Source organism: Myodes glareolus, chromosome 22 (assembly GCF_982192425.1).
Source record: "Myodes glareolus chromosome 22, mMyoGla1.1, whole genome shotgun sequence".
NCBI lineage: Eukaryota > Metazoa > Chordata > Mammalia > Rodentia > Cricetidae > Myodes > Myodes glareolus.
This window is the reverse complement of record NC_142047.1, coordinates 23,557,730-23,570,387: the sequence shown is the minus strand read 5'-3', so window position 1 is coordinate 23,570,387 and position 12,658 is coordinate 23,557,730. Positions and strand designations below refer to the sequence as shown.

Sequence of the window (12,658 nt, the reverse complement as noted above, 5' to 3'; positions counted from 1 at the left end):
AAATATCAACAATACATAACAGTGTTAGGCATGTTGGTACAGGCCTATGTTTTATGGAAGTACTGGGGAAACAGAGGTAGGAAGATTTTTGGCATTTTGAGGTCAAATTTGTCTACATAGCAAGTTCCACCATAGCTAGGGCTACATAGTAAAACTGTGCCTTGACAATAAAGCTTAAATAAAATAATTGATCCATTTGAACAAATGAAAATAAATTTAGTTTATCAAGAAATATTGTTTCCAAATGTCAAAACACAAGCTATAAACTGAGAGAATTATGTTTGCAATGTAACAGCCTACAGACTAATCTGAAGACTACACTAAAAATGAAAACTCACACATCAGTGAGAGGCAAAGACATGTGTAAAAATTTAGTTCCAAAACCAAATTCCTGTGAAGATGTGAAAAGATTCTCTCTCATATGATGTGGGAAGTTCTTCTGTATATGTGTTGCTTTTATTGGTCAATGAATAAAGAAGCTGTTTTTGACCAATGGCTTAACAAAATATAGCAAGGCTGGAGGACATGTATAGCGAGAATAGGCAGAGTCAGGGAGATGCCATGTAGCCACCAGAGGGGTAGGATGTGAGCTGCCAGCTGGAACCTTGCCACTAGGCCACGAGCCTTGTGGTAAATATAAAAGAAAGGAAGTGAGTAAATTTTAGATGTAAGAACTAGCTAACAATATGCTTAAGCTATTGGCCAAAGAGTATTGCAAATAATATAGTTTTTGAGTGATTTTTTTTTCAGGTCTGGGCAACCAAGAACAAACAATGATGTCTCAAATGAAATTGGTTAATCAGAAGCAATTTGACAATAAGTGAAACGCTCATTTATAAACTAATTTTTAAAGGAAAAAATATAAACAGTGAAACAAGGTGGTGTGATTGTACACGCTGTATCCCCAAATCTAGGGAGGTAGAGACATAAAGATTCAGGTTTCACTCCATGTTTACACAGAGAAAGTTTAAGGCCAGCCTCGACTGCAGAGTGAGGTCCTTTCTCAAACACTATGGAATTAACAGGGTGACTTGATTGACATCATAAGAAAGCTTTAACCCCAGGTGAACTCAGGGAGTGATCTATGGTTTTATTTTCTATGTGGCATTAATAAATGGAAATAAAGAAAATCTAAAACAAAGTCACAAGCAAACATTACCACCAAGTCTCAGAGAAAAAAAATCATTTTTTGAGTTAGTACCTTTTATGTGAATGAAATAATAATAACCGAGAATAAAGTCTACCATATGAGCAGTTTAAGGAGGCAGAGAGAGGGCACACTGGGTAGGAGCACTCATTGTTCTTGCAGAAGACCTGGGATTGTTTTCTTCCAGCACCCACATGGCCCCATCTGTAACTCAAGTTCCTGAAGATCCAGTGCCCTCTTCTGGCAGTTTTAGAAAAAACTAAAGCTTTTTAAAAAGAGAATCTTCCAGAGACTTCCACGCAGCTTCAAAGCCAGAAGGTGTGTCTGTCAGGGCTCAGTCAGTTTGGAAACACAGCATCTTCTAGAGAGGGAGCAGCAGGTGTGAGGACTCCGTGCGAAGCAGAACACGGAGCTTGTCTCCAGCTGGAGGGTTCTGACTCCACCCCACACCGTCAGCTTTGGCCGTCACTGGCAGTAAAAGGTAAGCACGTTTTCCTGGTTCCCTCGTATAAGGACGACAGGAGGTCTGAGGTCCTGGGACAGGGTCTCCAGCCAGGCCATGTACAGCGAACTGGGGCACTTCCCCTTCCTTCCGATGGGCAAGGTGCTGTGGGAGGAAGGGTGGCAACAGAGGAATTACCCGGGGCTCCCCCACACAGCCCAGCCCAGGGCTTGTTTTCTGAACGGTTCATCAGCTTGCTGTTCGTTCATTGTTCCTTCCCACTCACATTAAGGCCTCCCTGCTGTTCTTCAGAGAGGTCCTCAGGATACCTGGAGCCACAAAGCATTTCTAAGCAGACCCACGGCCTGCACATTCCCTATGACCCATTCAGTCCCCTCCAGCCCTTCCAACCTCAGACACAGTGATAAACGCCAAGCTTGCTCCTGCCTCAGGACCTTTGCACTGGACGCTCTTGACACTTGGTAAACATGCCAACATGCCCAGCTCTGGGTGGCTCCTTTGAATCATCCAGGTTTCTGCTTGAGGGCAGTTCCTCTGATTGACCACGCCTTTCCAGCCAATCCCCCATTTGACTGCTTTCATAGCCCTTCACGATCTTAAAGGCATCTCTAGTGGTGTTTCTTTGCTGTCTGTCTCTCCCGCTGGAAGGTGTGCTCATCCACCCGCAGGCTGGGTCCATCCTGACCTCTTCCCTCTGTGCCTGGAATACTCCCTGAGACAGCCAGGTTCAGCAGGGTGTTTGCTGAGTGACAGAGGCCAGCCCACCGGGTCCCGAGCACCATGCCAGGCTGGCCCTTCCAGCCACCCACCTTCCCAGAGCCACAGTGTGATGTGTTCATGTGCCGTGGCTGCACGTCCCGCCCCACCCCCTGCCCCATGGAGGCTCTCAGGGCAACCCTAACACAGCCTCACGGGGCCCCATTGTCCCAATTGCACAATACCGTGCAAATAACAAGATGTCCTAGAAAGCTGTTCAGTCATGTTTGGCTGTTTACACCAGAAAGTGACTTTGCTACTTAACGATTCTAAAGACGCACTGAGACTAAGTCCCGGTGCCTTACGGTTCAACTTCTGGGAAATACAGGATCCCACAGAACCGGTTGTGGTGCATAAAGCTGGGACACCAGTGTTTACAGGAGACTTGGCAATCTGACAGCCCCTCCACAAGCATGATTTTACCGGAGCTTTAGCATAGCCCGCCAGTGGACAGGGCCCCGGCACTACCCCAGGCCAGCTGGAGCAGCCAGCCAGGCAGATTTGCACTGGGGTTCAGAGGTCAGAATCTGACCCTATCAAAGCTGCTTGAAGCATTGGCTTTGCCGTGTCCTCAGCTACGTGGCTTTGGCAAAGTGCCCGACTGGCCCTGAGCCTCAGAGTTCTCTAAAGTGACAGGGACTACGCTTGTCGGCTGTCTGTGGGCACACACTGGGTGCAGGTAGTAGAGATGAGCCTCCAGCCAAGTCCCTAGATCTTTCTACCAGCTGCGCCTGCTTGCTGCAACCTTGCATGCCCACTAAGAGCCTATGACCATGAACTAAAATGCAGGGCCAGAACACTGGCGGGACAAGCACTGCCCTATTTTTAAAAAGCGAGGTCCTGAGGAGCAGGGAAGGGGCAAGCACATCATCTATCCTACAAAGCGGCTGTCTTCATTTGAGAGCGTTTGTGATAGATAGTCCCTGGAAAAGGCACAGAAGAGAAGAAAGGCCAAGTTTAGCTGTCACAGGCACTCCTGAGGCCGAAGACACTACCGTCTGGGAAAGGCTGTATTATTTGGGGGAACTTAATTCACCAACTTCAAAGGTCACAGGGCACAGGTGCCTGCCAGTATTCATGAAGTTCCCTCCCTCAGTGGAACCTGTGGCCCTGTCCCAGGGACAGCACCTTTAACTCACTCCGGCACCGGCATGACACGCTGACTCTTGCCAACAGGATATGCTCTCCTGAAACGGCTTATCTGGTTTCCCAGAGCAAAACTGGGACCAAAACAACCTTCTGTTCAAAATTGCAGGGCAGCGTTGGGTCAGCGCTAGAGTCAGAAGTGAAATCCACGAGCAGAGTCACAGAACAGGCTCTTAACCCAGTTGGAGGCTGTGGGGCTGGGTACTGTGCCGGCTCAGTGCCTGTGAGGTGTAGCTACTCTCGCACGTGGGTGGAGCTGTGGGGGTGCTTTGTCAGAGAAGCCACTGATGAGCAGACAGCCAGGTTCCGCCTCCAACCAGCGCTAGACTAGATGGCCATTGCACCTGGTCCCAGAGAGGGATGTCGCTTGCTTGTTGTCCTTCGCTTGTTGTCGGTGACAGGGGTCCCGAGTCCCTTCCCAGCCCCCTAATTTCTAGGGTCCCCAGGTCTAACGAGGTCTAACTGACCTCAACTACACCTTGAGAAATCCGGGCTGGTCTCCAGCTTGGAGGGTTGTGACCCACACCCACACCCATACACACACAGTTGTTCTGTGCTCCCCAAGGAGTTGGCCCAAGAGCTGGGGCCCTGTGGGGTGACAGCTGCAGTTGCTGGCTAGGGTGGGATTTGTGCAGGCGTCAAATCCAGGGTGACTGGACACACCATTGCTGCTCTTGGCTAATCCAGCCAAGCCCAGCTGGAGAGAGTTTGACTTCTCCTGAAGTTTGGGGGGTAGAAAGGAAAAGGAAGAAGAGGTGCTACTCAGGAAAATTTCGCATCATGGGGCCCCTGAGAGATCCGTTCATTTTGCAATCTTTTTTGAGGGAGGGGGAGGCAGGCTTTGAGGCAGAGTTTCTCTGTGAAACAGTCCTGACTGTCCTGGAACTCACTCTGTAGACCAGGCTAGCCTCAAACTCACAGACATCTGCCTGCCTCTGCCTCCAGAGTGCTGGGTTCAGAAGTGTGTGCCACCACCGCCCGGTTAGATTCATTTTAATAGCAAATAAATGTGGGGTCACAGCTTGGTGAAAGAGAATCTTGAATCCTGCTTCAGTGGTCATTGGGGAAACCAAGGCTAGAGAGACACGGGCCTTCTTACCAAGGTGACACAGTGAATTAGCAGCACGTCATAATTGCAAGTTTGTTTCTTTGAAGAGACTGCATTTGGGAAGCTGTAGCGTATCCCACCCTTGCACCCAGGAGAGGTCCACCCCAGTCCCCCACCTAGTTAGATGTCTGGAGCCTGGGATAAAGCCACCTCCACCGCCTTGCCCTCTGACTCAAACCACACCCTGGGCCTAACATTGCCTGAGGAACATTCTCTAAGTGGTGTTGGTGATGAAGCAAGCCCCTTTCCTCAGCACTTTCTCAGTAGGAAAACATGCTCTCCTGCAGACCCTGGGAGGTGCTCAGACACAATGGGTGTCACCAGACCACAGAAGTGTAGTCGCCCAGGGCCCTATGACCGCTCTTCCAGAGGTCCTGAGTTCAAGTCCCAGCAACCACATGGTGGCTCACAACCATCTGCAATGAGATCTGGCGCCCTCTTCTGGTGTGTAGGCATACATGCAGGCAGAGCACTGTATACATGATAAATAAATATGCACTTAATTTTAACACCTTCGTGTCTCAGTCTTGACCCCTTTTCAATGTTGTAAGCCACACAGAAGGGCATTTCAAGGTAGAGTTTAACTTGGCAACTTCCTGTGTGGGACCCCACTCACCGACTGGCTGAGAGCTGAAGACAGGGAACCAGCCCTTGAGGAAAAGGTTGTGTAGCCCTAGTGTCCTCTGGGGTGACCCAGGGAAGGACTGGCAACTACTTGCGGTCCGATCTCTGTGCCTTGGTGCTAACTGTCTGAGATCTTGGCCACCACTCTACACAGAACAGCACGAGTCACTAGGGACTCTGAATGTCTTTCTGTCCTCGGACACATATGAAGTGACTTGCAGGAACAAGGTCAACAAGCCATTTGCTGTGATCTGAGTAGACAGAACCAGCTAAAATCCAACCCCGTTGAAATGCTTCCGTCTGCCCTTAGAGGGTGCTGGGCAAGAGGTTTAGGAGCTAGGGGTTTAGGGAGGTGATTAGGCCGAGAGGTTAGCACCCGCTTTACAAAACAGCTCAAGAGAGTTCCGACCACGTGCGGACAAGGGGTCTCACAGTGACATGCGAGTCTATGACCAGAGGCTGGCCTTACCAAATTCCAAATTTGCTAGCACTTTGAGATTAGCCCTCCCATCCTTCAGAACTATGGGAAATGAACTCCTGCTGTTTATAAGGGATCCGGACTGTGGTATTTGGTTGCAGTTCTGAGTGAACGAAAGACATGATTCCTAAACCTTGGTTCAGTGAGTGTCTGGAGCTACCGCTGGAGTACTGTCCAAGAGACATACCCCCCCCCCATCCCCACAGCCTGGCCTGGGTCATACTCTGGCAGATTTCCCATCGCTCTGACCATTAGCGGCTGACCAAATCCTGTGGTAGAAATAAAACATCATTGCTTTCCACACTGGGGAACTGGCTGGTGCCATCTGACCCCTACGGGCCTGCAGACAAGACTGAAGGGCCAGACCTTCCAGAAGCGGGGTTCTGATGCCACGCTTATCACGATCCCACGGTGTTTGTTCTCAGCCTTCTCCTGCCACCAGAAGGCCTTGGGCATTTTAGGTCTTTACCCGCTTGCCATGCTGAGGTTCTCAAAGGGGCACTTACACGGCCTAAGGGGAACAATGCTGGTGTCTCCTGAAAAGGAAGTACTTCTCACTGAAGTAGAGACCCCATTTTCTCTTGTCACCCTAAAGGACTCCTTGGTGCAGTCTCTTCTTGTGAATCCAATGTCAGATATGGCCTATGAACTCTAGGGGGCAACCAGGTTGGGAATGGACCATTCTTGAGTCTTGAGCATTCTAAACCCAATATGGTGCTGAGTTTGAGGCCTCTCTGCAGTAGGTAAACAATCCTTGTCACACCCTGACTGCTTGTCCTGGTTAATTTTTGGTCAACTTGACACAAAGTAGAGTCAGTCTTTTAAGATCAGCGTAACTGAGAAAATGTCCTCAGCAGAGACACATTTCGTATGTTCATGGCCTGTGAGGTGTTTTCTTGATTAATAGTTGATAGGGGAGTACCTAGGCCTTGTGAGCAGTTCCATCCCTGGGTGCTGTAAGAAAGGAGAGTGAGCAAGCCGTGAAGAACAAGCCAGTAAGCAGCGTTCCTCCATGGCCTCTGCATCAGCTCCTGCCTCTAGGTTCCTGCTTTGAGTTCCTGTCTTGACTTCCCTGGATGACAGCCTATAAGCTGTAGGTTGAAATACACATGTTCCCCCGCAACTTGCTTTTGGTCGTGGTGTTTATCACAGCCATAGAGACCCGACTGTACTGTTCATGTCAGCAGATACGGGCTGGCTCTCCAGAGCAGACAACACTTGGCAGGTCTGCCAGGATGTTTAGACTCATGCCCACCGAGAAGGATGCTCCTGAGAGCACATGCACCCATCACCTGTCCATAACAGTGACCCTCTCACTATCAAGGAAGACTGACACTGGCCTTCCTCCTTGACCCTGGCCTTCCTCCTGCGGATAGTAAGAATAAGAAATCATGTGGCTCATATCAGAACATTCCTTGAAATGAGCCACCTCTTGACATGTTCATTGTTGCTGACAGACAAAGAGGCAGAAGTAGAAGGATCCCTGGTCTGAGTTCCATCTGTATTTCAAAGCATGCTCCGTGTGTTAGCGGCTTTATGTTCTTGTGTGGTCCCATCTGAGCAGAGAGAGGACTTGGCCCCCAGCAAGCATAGGAAAAGCCTTAATAAAATCCATGTTACCCTAAACCACAGGTACGGGTGTCTTGACTGGCCATGTTCTTGGAGAGACCAGAGTCACATGGAGGCCCCTCCTTGCCACTGTCCCCATTCCTTTGCTCTGCCCTGGCTAACATTGGGAGGGGGGCAACATGGACTGGGTGTGGGTCCAGCGGAAACAGTGCTGCCAGAGCGGCCTCCGCTCCTGCTGTCCAGAAAGGACACTCACATCATTAAGGGATGACAAATAGCCAATGAGGGCAATCTCCAAACCAGGAGACACACTGGCTTCTGGGATGAGCTGCCTCTGTTTGCCAAGCCCGTTTGGCACAAAAAAGAGTAAACAAGGGACAGCAAGGAAAATCGACAATGCCTGGGACACGTGAGACCTGTGATCTGCCAGCTGACACTCAGACCAGCGCCGACAGGCAGACATCGGACTGGCCATGTTTTCTGAGCACCCACCAAGCTGAATCTGCAGCATTCTGAGTCCCTTGGAGCTGCAGGCATCATCCCAACAGGCCACTCCTCCCGCCAGCCGGACTTACAGGAGGATCAGCGCGGCATCCCGAGAGTAGTCCAGCAGGATCTCATTCAGCCTCACCTGCCGAAGGGACTGGGGCCAAGGGAACCAAGGTCACTTCCTACCTCCTCAACAGCACCCCACCCCGAGCTTGACCGGATGCAGAATTATGCCGCTCAACAATGCCTGACTCCTCAGCCCCAGGAGAGCCTCCCTGAACTTCAGAGTGCCACTCTACGAAATAGGTATGATCTTATCCTCCCCAGGGGATATGGACAAGATCAAATGAGCTAACTCTTGGCTCACTGCTGGGCACACAGAAGACCCACTGGGGAACTATTTGGAGCAGGGGCAGGCTCCCAGTGGCAGACTTTGAGAAGGCTTTCTTTAGACATTTTGCTTGTTCAGTACTTTGTAAAGAGCCAGCTGATATCAGGCTGGGAAAATTTCTAAAGTCCCCAGGTGTGGGGACATGGCTGGCGGACACACCTTAATCTATGGCTGTCTCAAGTCCCTCCGAAATGAAGTCAACTCCTGGGACCTAAAAGTGGATGGATACTCAGTGTAGGGAAAGGACCCAAGGCAAGTGAGCTAGCCAAGTCTGGGACTCTAACCGTCTCACTGTGGACAACATGGATGCCCAATTTTTTGTTATGAGGGCTGCCTTGTACGTTGTAGGACATTTATCAGTTCCCCTAGTTTCTATGTAATATGTAATATCCCTTGAGATGTGACCCCAAAAAATATCTCTAGACGGTTGACAAATGTCCCTACCTGGGGAAGGGTGGCAAATGGCCCCAGTTCAGGGCCCCTGACTTGAACTACTGAGAGACTAAGTAAGGTCTGCCCCTGGGTGCCTGTTCCTCCCATTTATTCATCCCACCCAAAAATGTCATTGTAGCCATTGTCAAAACAGCATCCTCCCCACCGTACACACAGTTCTGGAAGAAGCACTCCAACCCACCAGTGGCCAGCACCGTTTGCATAGCAGGAGGGCCAGTCTACCCCACCAAAGACAGCATGGGGCTCCACAATGTCGTGGCTCAGCCCTGTCATGTGACCCAAGGACATTTCAGACATTGGGAAGGGAAAGCAGGGTGGGGCCTAGTGGGAAATCTGAAGCTCAGGATAGGGACACACAGGTGGGACCCCAGACCCTGGTGAGTCCCTTCCCTGTTTTGCACCTTAATTCTGTTCTTGTTAATCTCCTCATCGGAGATCTTCCAGGGACAGTCCCTCCTCATCTCGGCGACAGTGGCCTCATCCTTGAAACCGTCATTCAGGCGGAAGGGTGCAATCATGTCCTCGAACCTCTTGGTGCTGGGAAAGAAAGTACAGGTAAGGCTGGGTGGCATGGCCTTGTTTCCAGGGGACAGGAACTTGAAGGAAACTCAAGGGAGGGACACAGGACATACTCCTGAGACCAAACCTACCCAACTTTGTCATTTTTATTAAATGACTTACACGTGGCCTCAACTCTTAACAGTTAGGTCTGACATTCATCAAATTTTCATACGTTGTCCACTGACCTGGTCCCACCCCAAGTACTGCTAGCTACCCCACTGTCAGCAAGAAAGACTGGACCCCATCCTCATTGAACTTCTGATCAGCTGGGCAGTAGTAAGCAAATAAACACAAATAAGCAGGTATCTGAGGAAGATAAGCCCCAAGTCCTCCAATAGGGAATAACAGGCAAGGAAGGCCTCTCTGCTAGCTGAAGGAAACGGGTCCTTCTGAAGCCAGCTGTGTATACAAGGCAGAAGGTTCTGGGTGGAGAAGCAGTTGAATGTACAAAGGTCCTGAGTCACAGTGTGAAGAGCAGCACAGGAACCGGTGGGGCTGGAAGAAGGGAGGAGCAAGCAGAGGAATCTACAGGGCTCGACGGCCTTTCTGTCACGCGAAACTCACTGCTCAGCCTGAGGCTTCTGATTGATGTCCGGAAGGATGTGAACTTCATGAAATCCCAGTCTGAACTTGCTCAAAAGAGAAACGATCCTGGAAGAGAGACGCAGAACTCAAAAACCAATATCCATCCATTCTGATGTTCCTCACGCACCCGATGATGGGTAGCACCGAACAGAACAGATGTGGCTAGCACAGGAGACAAGGTGGCCAGGGAGTGAGAATCATGCATGGAAAAAGTCAGAGAGTGGCCAGCACTGTGGGAAAATATTTGACAGAATTCTCCGAGGGTCTGCTGGTCAGGAAGAGTCTGGGATGCTGCTAGGTCTGGGACCACGCTCTGAGAAGTGAAGGTCAAATGAAGGGGAAGATGAAGAGAGAAACTGAAGAGAGGTGGAAGTCGAAGACAGCAACACACAAGAGCTAGGAAGAAAACCAGAAAACTCCATGCTAGATGGCACCAAATCAGCATCAAATGGAGAAGCCCACCGTGATCTATGCAGTTGGGAAAGACTTCTCATCTGGTTGGCTGGTGCATGGTGAAGAAGGTATTATAGGCCCAAGGAGCTGGGACAGGGCAATGTCCACACTGGAATCACTCAAGGATCTTGCAGAACATACCTATGGGTCCCCAGCCCAGGGCTGGGTCAGAGCCCTTAGGCAAGGCATGGACTGGGTGATGCCCCCAGGATGGGATGTGCCCCCTGAGCTGAGGCCTGCTGGACTCACCGGAGGAAAAAGTCAGTGAGCAAAAGCGGGAGATGAAATGGCTGGGAATGCACAGAGCATCCTAGGAAGGAGCTGAACGGTCCAGGCTGGGGCCCCTGTGCCAAGACCCCTGATGGCTCTTGAACTTAGGAGTGAGACAAAATTTTTTCTAAGGTTTATTACGTATGGGGGTGTGTGTGTGTGTGTGTGTGTGTGTGTGTGTGTGTGTTTCTGTGTGTGTATGCCGTATGTGTAAGGATGTCCAAGAAGGCCAGAAGATGTCACATCCCCTGGAACTAAACTTACAGGCAGTGTGAGTTGCCCATGTGGGTACTGGGACTCCAACTTTGGTATTGTACAAAGTCAGGAAGAACTATAAATGGTTGAACCATCTCTCTAGCCCCCTCGGTCCACTAGGCCTTTTTTGCTTGGTTGGTTAGTTGGTTTGGATTTGTTGTTGTTGTTGTTGTTGTTGTTGTTGTTTGGTTGGTTGGTTTTTTGAGACAGGGTTTCTTTGCTAGCCCTGGCTGTCCTAGAACTGGCTGTGTAGACCAGGTTGGCTTCAAACCCAGAGATCCACCTGTCTCTGCCTCCCAAGTGCTGGAATTAAAGGCGTGTGCCACCACCACTGCTCAAGTTGGTTTGGTTTTATTTGAAGCCAAGTCTCCTGTTGGTCAGCCTGGTCTCCAACTCGCTATATAGCTAAGGAAGACCTCGAACTTCTGACTCCCCTGCCTCTGCCTCCCCAGCACTGACGATCACATCTACATATGCAGTGCTGAGTATCACACTCAGGGCTCGCGCACACTTGGCAGACATAACCAGCCATGCTACATTCCCAGAAGTAGGGTTTGAAAAGCAGAGATGTGGTGGCCTCATCCTGGAACACATTAGAGGCCCAGCAGGCCTGGCATAGAGACAGCAGGTCGCCTAAGCCCACTAAGTGGCAGCTGGGACAGAAGGTTTTTTTGTTTTGTTTTGTTTTTTAATAACTGCTGTAAGAGCGACAGGCTGTTACCTGAGGGAAACACCTCACATTACCCAGCTGCCACCCAGAGCTGGGACAGGAAACAAAGGCCTCCCAGAGCCTTCTGGTCTGTTTACTCTTTAAGCGTTCTGAAAGCCAGGTGCTGCTGTCCTCACCCCTGCCCTTGGCCTTGCCAAAGAAGGACCCTTTTTTGGTAAAGTTCTCACCGCGTGTAGGGGAGAAAGGGGGGGGGGGGAGGTGACAGGGACGATACCGCTGGGTCTCACAAACTCAGGGTGACTGGAAGAAGGGAGAAAGGTGGAGCCCTGGAGTAGGAGGAGCGATGCGGGTCTGGGGCCGCTTCCGGTCCTGTCCTCAGGGCCGCACTGTCCTGGCATAGAGCCTGCACCAGGCTCTTTTCTTGGGGCAAACTGCCCCGATTTGTCCGAGCTGGTCTCATTTTTGACCTTTAATCTTAATTTCCCTGGTCGGAAAGTCACCGTTGCCCAACTCCTCCCCTACAACTCCGGCCAACTCGACACCTCCACCTCCGCGACCACGCCCCACGACCACGCCTCCGGGACCACGCCTCTCTGTGTACGTCTGTGTCTATTTCAGGCAAGTCACCTTCTGCCTTCTGCCTGAGTGCCGTGATTTGCATACTGTTTACCCCATGAACTCAGGTTAAAATTTAATCCTTGGTGTGTGTGTGTGTGTGTGTGTTTGTGTGTGTGTGTGTGTGTGTGTGACCATGGAAACAGAATCAGGTTCTGGTGTTTATGGCCAGAACCTTTGGGACATGTTTAGGATTGGACCCGGTCATTGAGGTTGCATCTTATGATTGAACTGCACTTTGGTGGCTTCATGAGAAAGAGGGAAACACACACACACACACACACACACACACACACACAAACACACACCGCCTGTATCTTGGTAATGTCCTATGTCACCATAACCACAGGTCTTTGCCAGTAAAAAGGCCATCACAAGATGCGGGCCTTAGACCGAACCTCCAGGACCATGAACAAAAGGAAACCTCTTTTCCTCAAGAGACAGAGGGCCTCGGGAGCTGTGTGACAGCCATTTAAAAGGGGCCAAATAAGACACGTGTCAGAAGCAAACTATCTTCTAATTAAACAGAAAACAACACTTGTTGCTAGAAAATGTAACAATGAAAACCCATATAAACACACACCGTCACCGAATTCTGGCCAGACGGCATGGTCTGCCAAGCCAG

At 50.3% G+C, this 12,658-nt stretch overlaps 1 protein-coding gene across 4 annotated transcripts in view; it reads right to left on the bottom strand.

Annotated features, from left to right (window-relative positions):
- Positions 1 to 809: 809 nt before the first annotated feature.
- Positions 810 to 12,658, bottom strand: part of Slc12a3 (solute carrier family 12 member 3) — a 36,017-nt gene continuing 24,168 nt past the window's right edge. For 3 of the 4 annotated variants that reach the window (XM_048428677.3, XM_048428679.3, XM_048428678.3), the window contains exons 22-25: positions 9,750 to 9,836; positions 9,026 to 9,161; positions 7,867 to 7,934; positions 810 to 1,754 (exon numbers count right to left, since the gene is read on the bottom strand). In XM_048428677.3, the coding sequence (XP_048284634.1) occupies positions 1,613 to 1,754; positions 7,867 to 7,934; positions 9,026 to 9,161; positions 9,750 to 9,836 (433 nt within the window). In that variant the 3' untranslated portion in view covers positions 810 to 1,612. Of the gene's footprint in view, positions 1,755 to 5,671; positions 6,677 to 7,866; positions 7,935 to 9,025; positions 9,162 to 9,749; positions 9,837 to 12,658 lie in introns of those variants that run through there. The other variant, XM_087900156.1, reaches the window with a different exon arrangement.